Source organism: Anabrus simplex, chromosome 14, assembly GCF_040414725.1.
Source record: "Anabrus simplex isolate iqAnaSimp1 chromosome 14, ASM4041472v1, whole genome shotgun sequence".
NCBI lineage: Eukaryota > Metazoa > Arthropoda > Insecta > Orthoptera > Tettigoniidae > Anabrus > Anabrus simplex.
Window position 1 is genome coordinate 58,865,846 of NC_090278.1, and position 15,895 is coordinate 58,881,740.

The following is a 15,895-nucleotide window of genomic DNA, read 5'->3' on the forward strand; positions in this document are numbered from 1 at the left end:
GAAAAATCCTCCTAATGATTCAATATAATCTAAAGGAATTTACATGTGTATCTTTTTATGTAAGTATATCTTAGACATGCCAAAACTCCTGAAGACAACTTAATCTTCAGAAACTTACCAGCAAGGCGTGTAAATTAGTTTCATTGTTTACCTGTATAATATGGAAATGGATAAATCTTGTTTACGTAAAAATTAGAATATTATAAGTCTAAATTCAGGCTCCCATTAGAGGGTGTTTACGTCCTTTATTTCCCGACATTATCCTCCTTTTTAAATAGTTTTGTCCTCTTTTTTCTTGTTATCTGTTTGCATCTGGTCACCCTGTCCTCAATGAAACCTGCATGTTGATTACAAGTTGCTTAAAGCCTTCACCGACAGATAAGCTCTATTACTTGGCTGGAATGGCACTACTCTGTGTACGTAGCTGCCAACAGGGAGAGGCTTAAAGTGGAACAGAACAGTGCCCACCTGCTGCATGGACATAATCCTCCTCAGCAACGGCTGAGATCCTGGAAGAGCTTCCTGAGGATATTCGAGGTGCTTACTGTCTCACCAGAGAAGGTAAGGCTGGAGCTGTGGAAGAAGAGGATCCCTCACCTCCGCGGATGGATGCCAGCAGCTGAACAGTCACCACCTGGAGTGACCGGAATTTGAACCACGGAACCCAGCGGTGACAGGCCGGCGCGCTGTTGCCTGAGCCACGAAGGCACCCAACTAAATTATTCTTGGAAGAGGCTTATTTTCTCTTCTTTCTCATAGGTGTATAATAAGAGTTATGATTAGAGCTCGGGTTTGTATCTACAGATTGTAAACTCTAGCCCACCTAGATGCAAAAATGAACTTACTTACTTACTTATCCGGCGCTACAGCCCAGTGTGAGCCTTGGCCTCTTCTACGATATTCCGCCATCTACTTCGATCCTGAGCGGCTGGTCTCCATGGGCGGATGTTCATTGCCCTCAAGTCAGCTTCAACTTCATCACTCCATCTATTACGGGGCCTTCCTTGTCGCCGTCTTTTGTCTACTCGGGATTTAACTACTTTTCTTGGCATTCGATCTTCCTCCATTCTTTCCACATGGCCAAGCCATCGCAGTCTCTGTGCCTTAATAAATCTAACTATATCCTCCTGGTCTAGTATGTTTTGTATTTCAGCATTCGTCCTTATCCTCCAACCATTCTGGTCTTGAATTGGGCCATATATTCGTCTAATAATCTTTCTTTCAAATATCTTTAACTTATTTGCGTCATCAGATAAAAGGTTCCAGGCTTCTGAGCCATATGTCACTACAGGTCTAATAAGGGTCTTATATATTTTGAATTTTGTAGGTTTAGACAATATGCAAAAATGAACGAAAGTGTAAAAAGAGATGTACATTGTAATATGCAACAACAAATGAACAAAAATCAAATAAACTATTTGTTTTGTCAAAAATCTTACCTTACTCGTAGCTGTTACAGTATCCGACTCCATGGGTGAATGGTTAGCGTTGAAGCCTTCGGACCAGAGGGTCGCGGGCTGATTCTCGGCCAGGTCTGGGTGTTTGTGTTTGTCCTAACACTCTCCTCTTCATACTCAGACAACACACTGCACTACCAACCACCACACAGAAACATGAAATGGTGATTACATCCCTCCATATAGGGTCGGCGTCAGGAAGGGCATCCGGCCGTAAAGTAGGGCCAAATCCACATGTGTGACACAGTGCGCATCCGCGATCTCACAGATGAGGGAAATGCGGTAGTAGTAGAAGAATAAGAAGAAGATTTTCATGTGTGATTCTCCTGCGTCTGTCGGTGAAGAATATTATACAACTTTCTGTATTCTGCATCGCATGATGTCACAGGTGCATGCGAAAAACACTTTAATACTTCTGTGTTGAATTCCTCTTCTATTTCAGTTTTGTCATCAGCCAGCGTTTTTTTAATTTTGAAAGATTTTTTAATATCCAGGATTTTTATGTAATACCTTACTAAGCTTATTTTTGGAATGTTAGCATACCGTGAGTTTCTGAGAAATAAATCTGCATAGTATTTTTTCACAAAACATGCCCCTGTTACATGGATACAAACTATTTTTTCCCCTTATAGGCCTACCTACTGATTGCAAAGGTTTTATTCATTAATTACTAGTAATTAGCCGACGACAAGAAGATTACAAGTAAGAATTTTATGCGACAATTACGAGTAAAATATACATTTCTACACCAAAATTTTCAAACATGCACTTCCCCTATCCGCCCTTCCAGGATCTGTATTTATCTGCCCTATCGAACACAGGTCAAATTGTCTGTGAAGTTGTGAATTAGAAAGTATGTCGCTATCGCATACCTTAAAATAGACACACACACGCATATATAAAACTAATATACATTTTGCTTATAAATCTGGGATTTACGTAGTTATGAAGAAGACGATTATCTCGCGTTGGATTTCACTTTAAATTATTCATCATCGCCATCATATTCGATATTTCCACAAGTAGTTTCTCCAGGTCCGGCTCCATGACAGAATGGTCGGCGTAGTGGCCTTAGGTTTAGACGGCTCCGGGTTCAATTCCCGGCCGCGTCAGATATTTTAATTTCGTCTAGATAATTCCTCCTATTCGGGGATTAGATGTTTCTGTTCGTCTTCGTTTCCAGAGAACAGATCATTGTAAAAACTACCACAGAACCACGCAACTGTGAATACTACTCTACAAACAAAGTTAGCGCCAGGAAAAGCATCCGGACGTAAAGCGTAAACATGTTCGTATTTGTTAACGTTTCCTTTACCAGTGATTACATTTAAATTATATTCATTTACTTCTATTTTATAGCTCTATTTGGTGGACTTCCCCCAAAAGATCACCTCAGTGTTAATATCAGTACTGTAGCGAATGCGTAGTATAATGTTACACATAAGAATTATGGTGAAATGGAATGGTGTATAGCTTTTAGTGCCGGGAGTGTCCGAGGACATGTTCGGCTCACCAGGTGTAGGTCTTTTGAACTGACACCCGTAGGCTACATGCGCGTCGTGATGAGGATGAAATGATGAAGACGACACATACACTCAGCCCCCGAGCCAGCGAAATTAGCCATTTATAGTTAAAATTCCCAACCCTGGCAGGAATCGAACCCGGGACCCCTGTGACCAAGGGCCAGCACGCTAACCATTTAGCAATGGAGTTATGGTAATTGTGTCACTCACAAGTTAGTCTGCAACATAAATTTGAAGTGGCCGCCCGGCATGACGTCACTTCCAGTGTCTATCACACCCATCCGCTGTTACTTCCTTTGTACATCCCCAAAATTAGAGTGAGATTTTATTGATTTTTCCACAGTGGTAATTATAAATTACTCAGTAACTTGTATATAACAGTATTTATTATATATTTAGTGCCCTAAGCTTTTATATTTAATAACTTTTTGTTAAAAAACGAAATATATAATTTATACTGCAATACGTGGACCCGTGTTAGGGCAGGGGTAACTCGGTCTCGCCAAGTGCGCATGTCTTCTCTGTCTGTCGTTCTCTTTCTGCCGTGGCATCTGGAGGTGAGTAGGACACTCTGCGAAGTTTCTGAATATCTGGTGCATATCGGTGTTGGAATTCTCCATCGGCTATCAGGTATCGTTTATTTTCGTTCTGTAGAAGTTGTGTATTTGTGTAGATTCGTTATTTGCCGAAGATTTTAAATATTTTTTCGGTTTGACGTCTGTAAATAGTTAGCACGAATGTAAGTGAGCCGGTCGTTATGGCCGCGTGGTGAAGTTCGGTTTTATCGTAATTAGTTAGTTCTGTGGCAAAATTTGCTTGAATGCTTGGTGTGGTGTAAGTTTAATGGATCACATTTATGTTTAACTGCCCTACTGCTTATAAACTTCGTATTTCAGAAAGAAATCTATGATCTTCCGTGACGTGGGCTCATTGTTCTGTGTGTTGAGAAAAGATGTCTGCCGATGCCCTTCGTGCAGATTTGTTAAGCTGCTGCTTGGTTTTATTACATTTCCTTTTATGAGTACCTTACTGATTTATTTTATATATGCTATGATTTAACCGGTATCAAATGCGCCAGAAGTGGGGTGAAATTTTAGACGGGCATTGCAGTAGCTAGTTAATCAATAGCTTAGGGCATGCAACGTCATCGACTCTCCCCTATTTACTTCTGGAAATTTGTGAGGTTCACGGAATTTTTGCGGTGCAAGTTGGAAGTTCGGAATTCTGCATAACTTTGTAACATTAGGCATTCCTATTAGCGTTGTTTTCAGACCTTGTGATAACAGATGGAGATTACTTTGTCTTAAGCTAATCACGTGGGCTTGAAGGTTTTTCGGGAGTACTAAAACTTTTTTGTTTGTCCATTTTCAGTCTTAAAGACCAACAACCAAAATGGGTAAGGAAAAGATTCACATCAACATCGTCGTTATCGGCCATGTCGACTCCGGAAAATCAACTACCACTGGCCATTTGATCTACAAATGTGGAGGTATTGACAAGAGAACAATTGAGAAGTTCGAGAAGGAAGCCCAGGAGGTAAGATTTTGCTTTCTTTGTGAATTTATTTTGCAAATTTCCACCAATTTTCCTCTTGAATCAAAAAATTATTCCCCTTTCAGATGGGCAAAGGTTCCTTCAAATATGCCTGGGTGTTGGACAAGCTGAAGGCTGAGCGTGAACGTGGTATTACTATCGATATTGCTCTGTGGAAGTTTGAAACTAGTAAATATTATGTTACAATTATTGACGCTCCCGGACACAGAGATTTCATCAAGAACATGATTACGGGTACTTCTCAGGTAATGAGATCTACTATATGCTTCACTTTTTTGCTGCACTCCCAATCATTCGAAGTACACTGAAAACTCTTCATCACTATAATTTTATTTTGCAGGCTGACTGTGCTGTACTGATTGTAGCAGCTGGTACGGGTGAATTCGAAGCTGGTATCTCGAAGAACGGTCAGACCCGTGAACATGCTCTGCTTGCTTTCACCCTGGGTGTCAAGCAGCTGATTGTAGGTGTTAACAAAATGGACTCTACTGAGCCCCCTTACAGTGAGGTGAGTTGGCTGGTGTTTTTTAACATTTCTGTGTATACTTTTTTTTTTGGACTTGTTCAATTTATTCACTTTTATTCACAGGCTCGTTTCGAGGAAATCAAGAAGGAAGTAAGCAACTATATTAAGAAGATCGGTTACAACCCAGCTGCCGTGGCTTTCGTACCAATTTCTGGCTGGCACGGAGACAACATGTTGGAGCACTCGGACAAGATGGGCTGGTTTAAGGGATGGTCTATTGAGCGCAAAGAAGGAAAGGCTGAAGGCAAGACCTTGATTGAAGCCTTGGACGCTATCCTTCCACCTTCCAGGCCTACTGAGAAGCCTCTCAGGCTTCCACTTCAGGTAAGTTGTGCTTCCACAAAACATTCAGCAGTTCCTGTTTACCCTCTTGGGATGGAAGTCTCCCTTAAGGTTGTCTCCTGAGGGGCTCTTGCTCTTGTCTGTTTCCTAGATTTGTGTTCAAATGTTTTAGTGTGTGCTTGGAAGGACGTCTTGAATTGCTACTTTTCTGAACGTTCTGTGGACAATTTCCTGATCAGTATGTTCTTGCCTTTTAAAAGTCCATTCATGTGTTTGCAATAGCTTGTCTAATTAAAGTTGAGGAAAATGTTTCGGGGCTTTTGTATGGGAATAAAGCAAAAGTTGTGAAAAAGCATCTTGCTGGCAAATTCACCTTAAATGTTCCTTCGATATGGCAGGGTTTGGATGTGCATGAAGATTGCAAATTGGCTATATATTGGATTACCACATGTAATTTATGGCTTTAGGGAATGATCTGTAGTTTTCAGGGTTTTTTAGATTAATGGTATATGTCTGCCCTGCAAGGATCATAACCTAAGTGTTTTCAATGCTGTTATTCTTACTAGAATTGATTCTGGAGGAGAGATGTGTTCATTACACCTGCCAGGTTCAAAACCACCACCCTCTAGAAGTACATGTACTTTTATAAACTAAATTAATGGTCCAAGTGCCGTTATCCATTGCTTTTGCTAAGGATCACAGGTATTGGCAGAGATAGGGAAGATAGTCGTTCCCACCAATGAAGTAACAAGATTTCGCTACAAACCACTGCAAAAGGAATGACTTAAGCCCCTGTAGTTTGGAAGTGTCATGGCGTCGGACGGTAACCTTGCTATTTCTCAATTCCTCCTTTGATCTCTGGGCTTGGGGCAAGAAAAAGGTTTTAACGTATTTTTGCACATCCAGGCCAATCGTGTCATGAGAACGCTCCCAAAGGTTCTTAATCTGTGGCTGTGGTGCATACTGTCCACATGACAAGAAGAAATAATTTAGACTAAATAAGCCCCTATCTATCATATTGTCAGGGACCAACAACACTGAAATGTTCAGGAACAGGCATAGATGGTTCTCTCTGAATGTACAGGTTATGTGATACTAATCTGCGTTGTCTTGACATAGTAGCAAGGTGTCCTGGATATGCGCATGAGAGTAATGTATTCTGTAACTAGAGTTTGTGCTCTGAGGTGGAGGAAATGCCCATAGGATTTCTTCTCAAGAGATAGTGCCTGCCTACCTTTGCGAGTATCTCCTCATTCCAGTAGTGCCTGCCTACCTTTGCGAGTATCTCCTCGTTCCAGTATTATACAAAAAGACATCTACAAAGTAATAAGAGTTTGTAAGAGATCGTGATCCACAGTTATGGTGTTAAGAATACTTTCCTGCTTGAAGGTTGGTCTTACAGTGAAATTACTCCCTGTTCTGCCTGTTAGTGGCAACTTTTGTCCTACATAACATGGCCTTGGATTCCATAGATGGTGATCTTGAAGTAAGAGATTTTAGCAGGAAAAAGGGTTTTTGAGGATGCTGGTCAACCAGTTACTGATTCATAAATCTTTGTTCTAAAAGGGCCAATGTCATTTTTTATCGAAGTTGAGATATTAACTGATACAAACGCGTTTTATCCTGGGTTGCAACATGTTAAAAGGGCCAATGTCTCTAAGTACTAAACGAACAGTTAACGTTTAATTAAATAAGCCCTTGCCAATAATGTTAGATTACCGATAAAGATTAGAGATCTGGCAATTTTTAAAGAATACGATAGCAAAATTAGTGTTCAATAAGGTGACTTCCAGAAAGTATAGTTATATGAAGTTAGTTGTTGAAAAAAAAATTGGAAAACTATAAGCAAAAGTTCAAATGCTCAAAAACAGGTTATTTTGACATTGGCCCTTTAGAACCAAGCTACAGAAATAGCCTATACAATATTTCTATGCTTGCCTCATCGTATGCTGCCAACTCTTTCATTAGTCATTTGATATTCTTGTAGCACAAAGTTGATCATGAGATCAGCGATAATTCTACAACACAGGCACCTTGAAAAAGATCACTTTCTGATGTATCAAAACAGATCTTGGATCAGCTGTTTATATTATCTGCCATAAGAGGCAGATATGATATTAGATACGATTTCCATTATTTACCTTTGATACCATGTTAATTATGCTGCTGGAGTCATTCCTGTTTTAGGTGATGCGTGTACAAAAATTGGGTAAAACTCCACGAAACACTCCCTCTCACTGCTTGATTGAGAGTACTGCTGTTTGTTCATTGCTAGACATGCTGAGTTAATAGGAAATTTATGTTGGTTGCAAGGTGAAGTTAATTTTTTACTGTTTCTTCTTGGCATCTCGTCGTGAGAACAGGGCCACACTTCCTTAGAGAGGCTTTATTGTATCGCTGCGGCACATACTGCCTGCATGGCAAGAAAATGCCTGAGCTAAACTGATGCTGGGGACTGTTGCTCAAATTTTACCAGATGAATCAAGTATCATAGTTTGGAAGGGTGCATTGATGCACAACTTTAACCAACAGACTATTTGCTCCACATGCAGGACATACATCTGTTTGGTTATTCTCTAAGAACTGTTAGCTGCATGGGCAGTTTCATATCAACAGTGGGTCCACATGTAGGTAATGAAATCTTTTTTTTGGATTCTGGGCATGCAGTTGCAGTGGTGGTAGCCACAGGAGGTATGAAAAATGGCATGCAATTTGATCAGTGGTGCCAACTTATATTTTCAAGATCCGCTAAATACTACTAAGAATCCGCTAAAATTCCGCCAGGAAATCAGATCTCAAATAATGAGCAATAATAAAAATGTCTGCACTCGCGTGATGTGTGTTTCACTGGGATTAACCCCCTGCCGGCAAGCTAAAACTTGCAGGCATTTTAGTGCCGGGTGCAAACTAGGTGAATCCCCTACCTCAAGGGCACACACAGAACAGGCAGTTCATTAAACGGTCTTCCTTCTTAGCACAAATATAAATGCTACTGTTTCGTTATCTGTTGTCATTTGTTAACTAAGAGATAAGTACCCTGTCCCCGCTCATTACAAATTTATAATACCATGATCTCATAACATCAAATCCAAATAACGTTTTCCTCATGTGATTACTAGCTCCTGGTAAGAAATACGGAATAACTCTGAGATGACTGGAGTACAAATTTTTTTAAAACGTGATAAAACTGAATTCAGCCAAAAAATCCACTGTCCGCTAAATATTTTCTCCGTCGACAGTCTTCTAATTCCGCCAAATTTAGCGGAAAATCTGCTAAGTTGGCAATACCGAATTTGATATTAGGGGCAGGCCACAAAGCATTCATTACGTACATCTCTCCCTCAAATAATACAGAGCAACATCATTTACAATGTAGGACCCTTGTTTTTGGAACAAACTAGGAAGACTAAGGAGCTTCCACAACGAATGCAGTGCAAAACTTGAATGCAACATAAGTAAAAATGATGAAAATTGCAGGTGGAAATCCTTTCAGAGGAGAGTTCATTGCAATGTTCTGGCACCAATCAGCCTGCCTGCCCCCCCCCCCCACACACACCAGAAGTGCATTTACTTTAACAAATTGACGATGGGCCCCGGACATCTGTTTTTATGCACGGGTATCGTTTGTAGCTTGTGCCATTTCTTGGCTCAATCGTAGTCATTGAGTAGAGGGATTGTAGATTATAGGATCGATGTACGATCGTTGTAGCCACAGATATTCTTGTGCTCGGAGAATAAATTGTACGAGATGGCGCGCCCATGGCAGCATGCCTTGTATGAAGACAAACTGTTCCAACATTTATATGCAGATTCATTAACTGATGTGCCACATGGGTGATGGGTTACTGAGAATTCTCGTAGTTTCCTGCTGACGGTGACAGTCGACACTAGGTGACGGACTATGAAAATTCTGGCTTTTATGCACCTCATATTTCCTTGAGTATTGATGAAATTGTGGGAGAGCTTGAGTTCCAAATGTAGTCTTGTAATATAAATTATTGCTGCATCTTTCTTACCTTCATGAATTTAACAAAATGTCTGATATGTAGAGCTTTTCAACATGGCGCGGCGTATTTACAGTTGCCGGCGGCTACTGATAATTGTGATAACGTACAGACTGGTTGTAATAGGTACGGAGTGACGGTGAATTAAATACCTCTATTAAGGGCTAACACTAAACAGGGAGTAGCTGTAAAGGGAAATCCTTGTATACTTGAAAATGATTATACGAATGGCACAAATACTGCATTTATACTACTGTGTTTAGAAAGACTTGAATGGAGCCACAAGTGGTATTGCTTTGAAACGTATTGCAACGTACAGACCACAAAGCAACCTAGTGAGTACATGTTCCAGGTTTGAGGTATTTTGAGTTTCAATGGTTTTAGTGCAGCAGTGTAATTTCTTTCTTGGAGACTTGAACTATCTGGTCTGCATGGGATAGCAGCCTCCATTTGGTGCCTATCAATGTGTTCATGAGAGCAACACATGGCAATCTCCATTGGTAGCTACTGGCTTTGCTATTGGCTAACGTAAAATGGGATGCGATGTAATTCCCAGCAATGATTAAATTCAGTTACCAACCCCTGCAGATCTAAAACGAATAGAACCCGTAAAGGAACATACCATCTGCACAGCAAGGCCATTTAGTAGCCGTAAACTTTTTCACACATTCAAACTAATCTTGGTCATGAGAATGCAGGCTTCACTCTATGGCCACGGCGCATACTGTCCGCACAATGAGAACTTAATTTAATAGCTGCAGCCTACCTTTGCACTTGTCTTGGTTCCTAAGTAGGCAGCCTTGTGCACCACATGTTCGAGTCTGTGGACAAGAAACATGTTCTGCCTGCACCAGAAAATAAGTGTACTTTTTTAACCTCTTTCACACGCCATTGTACTTTGGCGTTGTATTGAAGACTTCAAGCAGATACTTTTACCAAGTCTATTGTGGTAGGAAAGTCTTACTTCGCTCAACGTGTCATGGGCATTACTTCCTCCCAAGTAGACCTTGCAGAGTAAAAACTATGTACTGTAATTCACGTTGGCAATGTGGTGTAGTGGTGATGGTGGTGGTAGTAATAAAAAAGAATGGCTTCAGTCAAGCGTACTTAGTTAATTTCTTATCAGGCCTAACGTATGCCACTTTTTCTTTCAGTTCTGGGAGAAAAAGCCTGTTAAAATGACAACCTGAGGTCTTATATCTGGCAGTCGGTTCAGATGCCCTTCAAATTATTCTGCTGACTGCTGGGTGGCGTCGTCGGTAGAAACTAGTTGATAATTGCCTTCGTAACCAGGCCTAAAACTAGAACATTGCACTTATTTAACATTACCTCAATCAGTTAACGTATAAAAGCATTATACTAAATGAAGTCTAATTCACACAACCTGTTAATTGCTACCAACTGAAGTGCTGTATGCACACAATGATATATAAAAACACTATAACACTAAGTACAAAATGGAATTTGCTGGGAGAGGGTGCATAGTGGCACTGAGAAATATACTGTTCAGCGCTATAAACAAACCTCTACATTACTATGACGTGCAATTTTTCAGTACAACGTAAATGTCATACTCCGAACTATTGAGTAAAGGTCTATGCTAGATGAATATCTTTGCAAATCCAGGCCCTTTGAGAGGCTCTTTTCTATGGTTGCAGTGTGTACTGTCCACGCAGCAAGGAAAAAATATGCTCGGCAAGAACTCCCACAAATCAAAGCCTATGATAAAACAGCTGTGAAGAAATTCTTTGTGGAGTAGGGGGTGAAGCACTCTTTTCTTCCACCTGCTGTAATGGAATAGTTCTCATGCTTATTGCTGAAACAATTGCCTACCACTAGGCGTCATGCACGTCCAATCCTTCAGGAATTGGTGCTTTGAAGAGTGATTCACATGGATGTGAACAAATTCCTTGCCCTCCTGATGGGAGTGTTCTTTCCAGCAGTTGGAAATTATAATTGAGCCATGCAATATCCACTCTGTTATTAGTTTTCAACAGGCACAATGAAGAATTCTTACAGTTAAAAGAGCCACTGTCCTGTAGATCTCCTTGCCCTGGTAATAATTTGATCTCCCCAAGTTTCCTTTCGTAAATTTCCACTTCTAAAAATTCCCGCCCCTCCTACCCACCCACACCACGCCTCACAGCAGAAACTGCAATAATTGTGCACTTCTCAATTTGACCCTCTCCTTATCAAACTGCTGTTCACCAAAATTATTCTCAATGAGGGAAATTACTAATTTTAAGCTTGGCCTCTGTACATGGCGCTGTATCTCTGAACTTTGTTACAGGATGTATACAAAATTGGTGGTATTGGAACAGTGCCTGTGGGCCGAGTGGAAACTGGGGTGTTGAAGCCTGGTATGGTGGTGACATTTGCTCCTGCTAACATCACCACTGAAGTAAAGTCTGTGGAAATGCACCACGAAGCTCTGACTGAGGCTGTGCCTGGTGACAACGTTGGTTTCAACGTGAAGAACGTCTCTGTGAAGGAACTTAGGCGAGGTTACGTAGCTGGAGACTCTAAGAACAATCCCCCCAAGAGTATCCAGGACTTCGTTGCTCAGGTAAGGAAACTACTTTCCTTTCTTTTGTCAGTGGTTATTTTATTCTATGAAATTTTTACATAAATTCGTTGTTTGTTCTAGGTTATTGTACTGAATCACCCTGGCCAGATATCGAACGGTTATACTCCTGTGCTGGATTGCCACACTGCTCATATTGCTTGCAAATTTGCAGAAATCAAGGAGAAGTGTGACCGTCGTACTGGTTAGTATTTTTTATGGGGCTTGATAGCACGATTGCACAATAGTTTTGCCTTTACCGGGCGAGTTGGCCGTGCGCGTAGAGGCGCGCGGCTGTGAGCTTGCATCCGGGAGATAGTAGGTTCGAATCCCACTATCGGCAGTCCTGAAAATGGTTTTCCGTGGTTTCCCATTTTCACACCAGGCAAATGCTGGGGCTGTACCTTAATTAAGGCCACGGCCGCTTCCTTCCAACTCCTAGGCCTTTCCTATCCCATCGTCGCCATAAGACCTATCTGTGTCGGTGCGACGTAAAGCCCGTAGCAAAAAAAAAGTTTTGCCTTTGCATGTGCATAACAAGGGGAAGGTGAACTTATTCAAGTTGAACTAGCTTAAACAGTACTTTTGGTTTAGTTACTTCTTACAGTTAATAAGTTTGCTGGGTTATTTGCATGCTCCTTTTAAGTTGCTAGTCATGTAAAATTTTCTCTGCCTGAGAGCTGTTTTCTTTCACAGAATGAACACTGGAGGTAGTTTTGGATTTGTAATCCCTCTTCACTTTATTGTGGAATTGGGGTATTATTACTGGGAATTACGGTTCAGATGTTTTTGTTCTGATTATGGGTCATAAGATGAGTGCATCTTGGAGATCATATAAGTGAGCTATTTGAAACCAGTAACTTGATCATGTGTGCACACTTGAATACCCAGCATTGTTAATCAAAGAATGATTCTGGTTCGTAGTACTCTTAAAACCAATCTCCAATGGGAGGTGAAATAATTTTTCCAAAATTAAGGGGAAATTGGATTGCATCCATGAGTTATTGTATGTAAGCCAAAATTTGGTTCAGGGTAGAGGGGTTTATTTTATTGGGCCTCCCTTTTTGTCGTCATAAAAGCAGAAAAACTGGGTTTGGCATCTTGTTACAACCTTCCTGCCTATGGCCAAATTTTGGTGGATGTGGAGGTCCTTTGAAGAGTTCTGAACAGCTTAGTGGAGTTTGTTAACTGGGTTCTGGTGGGGACATTTTTGCTGTGTGCCATAACTGATAGAATGTTATTGTATTCTAACAATTTGTTCATACATTTTTATAATGGGCTTTTTTATTTTTTCAGGTAAGACTACTGAAAAGGATCCCAAGTCTATTAAGTCTGGTGATGCAGCCATTGTAAACCTTGTCCCCAGCAAGCCCATGTGTGTAGAATCTTTCTCGGAATTCCCACCTTTGGGACGTTTCGCTGTTCGTGACATGAGACAGACGGTTGCTGTCGGTGTTATTAAGGTGAGTTGCCTGTCCTTGGCCGCAAAGGTTTAAGCATTGGGTACTATTTCCTTTCACAAGAGTTTAATCCTGATGTAAACATGGTATGTCCACGCGCCCACCTAAGAAGAGTTCGGATTCACTGAGCGTGTAGTACCGACCTCCACCCCGTGTTCGGACGTACAGGGCTGCGCATCGCGTATAACGGTACAAAGATCTGAACTTCTGAATAAACGACTAAACCTGGGTTCTGTTCACTTGGTTTATCGAACACATTCATAATGCACTGCCTATGGTCACTTCTGAGAGCAGTTTTGCTCTTTGTGCTTCACTACATGCAATGGTCCTACTTCTTGCTCCATTTCTCTCACTATGAATACTGACACTTGCCTGCTGGTGCAAGATGAAATACCTTATCTCCACACTGTACAGCTTGGCACTTACCCTCACGAGAAGAGTTCCTGTATTACACCATGCCTTGTGCCTTAATTTCTCGTTATTTAATCACTATTTTATATCAAACATATACCGGTATATATGACAACCATATTTAAATTTGATTACGTACTCTTCCAAACTCTCTAAATTTAATAAGATTAAAAATTAATGCCCTGCACTATTTTTCTTCGAGCTCGCATACAGTCGAGTGAATGCGATGGTTGCTTCTCCAATCAAGTACGTCTATCTCCACGTGCAAAGGCAGTGTGGTCCACCTATTTATTTACTTCAGGTTTAAACTCTCGTGAAGACATATTTTTTCCTTGTGGGTGGAAATGCTAAGTTGAGTATTATTCTAAAATGGACAGTATAGAAAATTATATTGGAACTTTCCGATTGAATAATTGAGTTCCTGGTTAGAGACTTGCTAAATATAGCCTAAATATGATTCACTTTACTACTCCCCCCTGCTAATGTCAATTTTGATGCACTAGCATTTTGTCTACACGTTTTCAGAAAAAGCTTTGATTTTTTTAAATTTTCCCATTTCAAGTTGTCTTGTAAAAATTTCCTTGATTTGGTTGCAGGCTTCCTTTAAGTTTTAAGTATATTAATTTAATCTTTTGCATTGCAGAGTGTCACTCCTAAGGATGTGACAACTGGTAAGGTAACGAAGGCTGCTGAGAAGGCCCAGAAGAAGAAATAACTAGGTGTGCTGATTGGTCCGTCAATGGCGGTCTCTACGCAGCTCTTTGCACCGCCCTTCATCCATCTTTATCGCTTTGTCAACGTGAGCTGCTTTCTGTTTCTTTCCAAGTGGTTACTGAAGCACTGTTTCCATCGAAAAGAATTCCGAAGGAAAGACCGGTCATTAGTGCCCCCACTTAGCCCGGCTATCATAATTTACTTGTCGATATAACGGATTACGTAAAAAAGAATTATGCGGAAGGATATTGTTTTTATTTAAAGTAAAACTTTAGGTTCGAATTATGGGAGAGAAAGGGACTGTGTTTTTATTTTCATTCCTTTTCGTTTTCAGTGTTCTCTCAAATAAGAGGTATATCAGTGTAACAGCTTCTGTACATAACTTAATGGTAATATTTAAAAGGGCCAATAAAGAAGCTTTGAACCATGAATATGTTCTTTTTTTATTGAATGTTTCCTTCCTTATATCATGTTCCATGCTTGCTTCTTCATAATCAACCAGATGCTCTCACAAGATTTGGCTTACCTGTTACTGCTAGTACATAGGATATGTTGCTAGTTTCTTGCTGTCATGTGCTGGTGGAATTCAATCTGGTTTGCAAATTAAGTACTCCCATGTTATAACCCCTAGAAGTACAGTAGTTGACAAAGACACTCTTCTCAGATTCATTGTTATTTTCAGTCTATTGCTTTGGTTATCTTCGAAAATGTGGGGCAAACTAGGAAATCCTTCGTACAGGAAGGTAAGGAGAGTAAATGCTTGAAAAGAGGGGCATAATGAGTATCGTCATTTTGACAACTTTGGTATGAGTGCACTGCAATAATCTGTTGAATCGTCCTTACTAGTTGTATATCAAGATGAAATTTCTAGTACAAATCTTAGAGGTACGGGTATGTTCAATCTTTATTGTATGAAAAGCTAAATCTTGCAAGTTTGTATTATACCAACCATATTTGTACATTAACTTGAATTTTCATACTTTGCTAAAACTTATTTATGGATGGGAAGTACTAATTTGCATGTTTGCAGTTCCAGTGCATTTCCTGTAAATTGAGTGGTACAGTTCAATGAAATTCATTACTAGATACAGTTCAAATGCATGGAATTGCAACTTTTCATAAGATTTGTGCTGAATTTTTGTTGTAAGTTTTGAGGTTTTGAAACTGTTGAGCTACAAGCATGGGAAGTTAACACCAGGAACAGCTTGCCATTTAAGTATTGGAGTTTTCGTGTACTTCTGGCTGGTGTGTAAGGAACCAGTGGAAAGCAATGAAACGACCTAGAGGGAGGGGCAGGAAAAATACTGGACATGGACTTGGCACACAGATACATTATTTTGTACAACCATGGCAATTTCTGTACCAGTTCTGTGATCTGAGGTACAAAATTTCTCTTGGTGG

General features: G+C 40.4%; 1 protein-coding gene across 2 annotated transcripts; it reads left to right on the forward strand.

Annotated features, from left to right (window-relative positions):
* The first annotated feature begins 3,467 nt into the window (after window positions 1-3,467).
* Window positions 3,468-14,925, forward strand: LOC136885529 (elongation factor 1-alpha 2). 2 transcript variants are annotated; one of them, XM_068230383.1, is made up of 9 exons: window positions 3,468-3,537; window positions 4,352-4,516; window positions 4,600-4,779; window positions 4,875-5,042; window positions 5,124-5,384; window positions 11,637-11,912; window positions 11,994-12,114; window positions 13,206-13,372; window positions 14,424-14,925. In XM_068230383.1, the coding sequence occupies exons 2-9, from the start codon at window positions 4,373-4,375 to the stop codon at window positions 14,493-14,495; spliced, it is 1,389 nt and encodes a 462-aa protein (XP_068086484.1). In that variant the 5' UTR covers window positions 3,468-3,537; window positions 4,352-4,372; the 3' UTR covers window positions 14,496-14,925. The 2 variants fall into 2 exon arrangements, with proteins under 2 accessions (XP_068086484.1, XP_067014228.1); XM_067158127.2 differs by having other exon boundaries at window positions 3,474-3,610.
* The last annotated feature ends 970 nt before the right edge of the window (window positions 14,926-15,895 follow it).

Excerpts from the sequence above, each read along its gene's own strand:
- LOC136885529 (XM_068230383.1), top strand. The coding sequence starts at position 4,373 with ATGGGTAAGGAAAAGATTCACATCAACATCGTCGTTATCGGCCATGTC. Across the intron at positions 4,780-4,874 it reads TGATTACGGGTACTTCTCAG|GCTGACTGTGCTGTACTGAT; the intron begins GTAATGAGATCT and ends TTTATTTTGCAG. Across the intron at positions 5,385-11,636 it reads CTCTCAGGCTTCCACTTCAG|GATGTATACAAAATTGGTGG; the intron begins GTAAGTTGTGCT and ends ACTTTGTTACAG.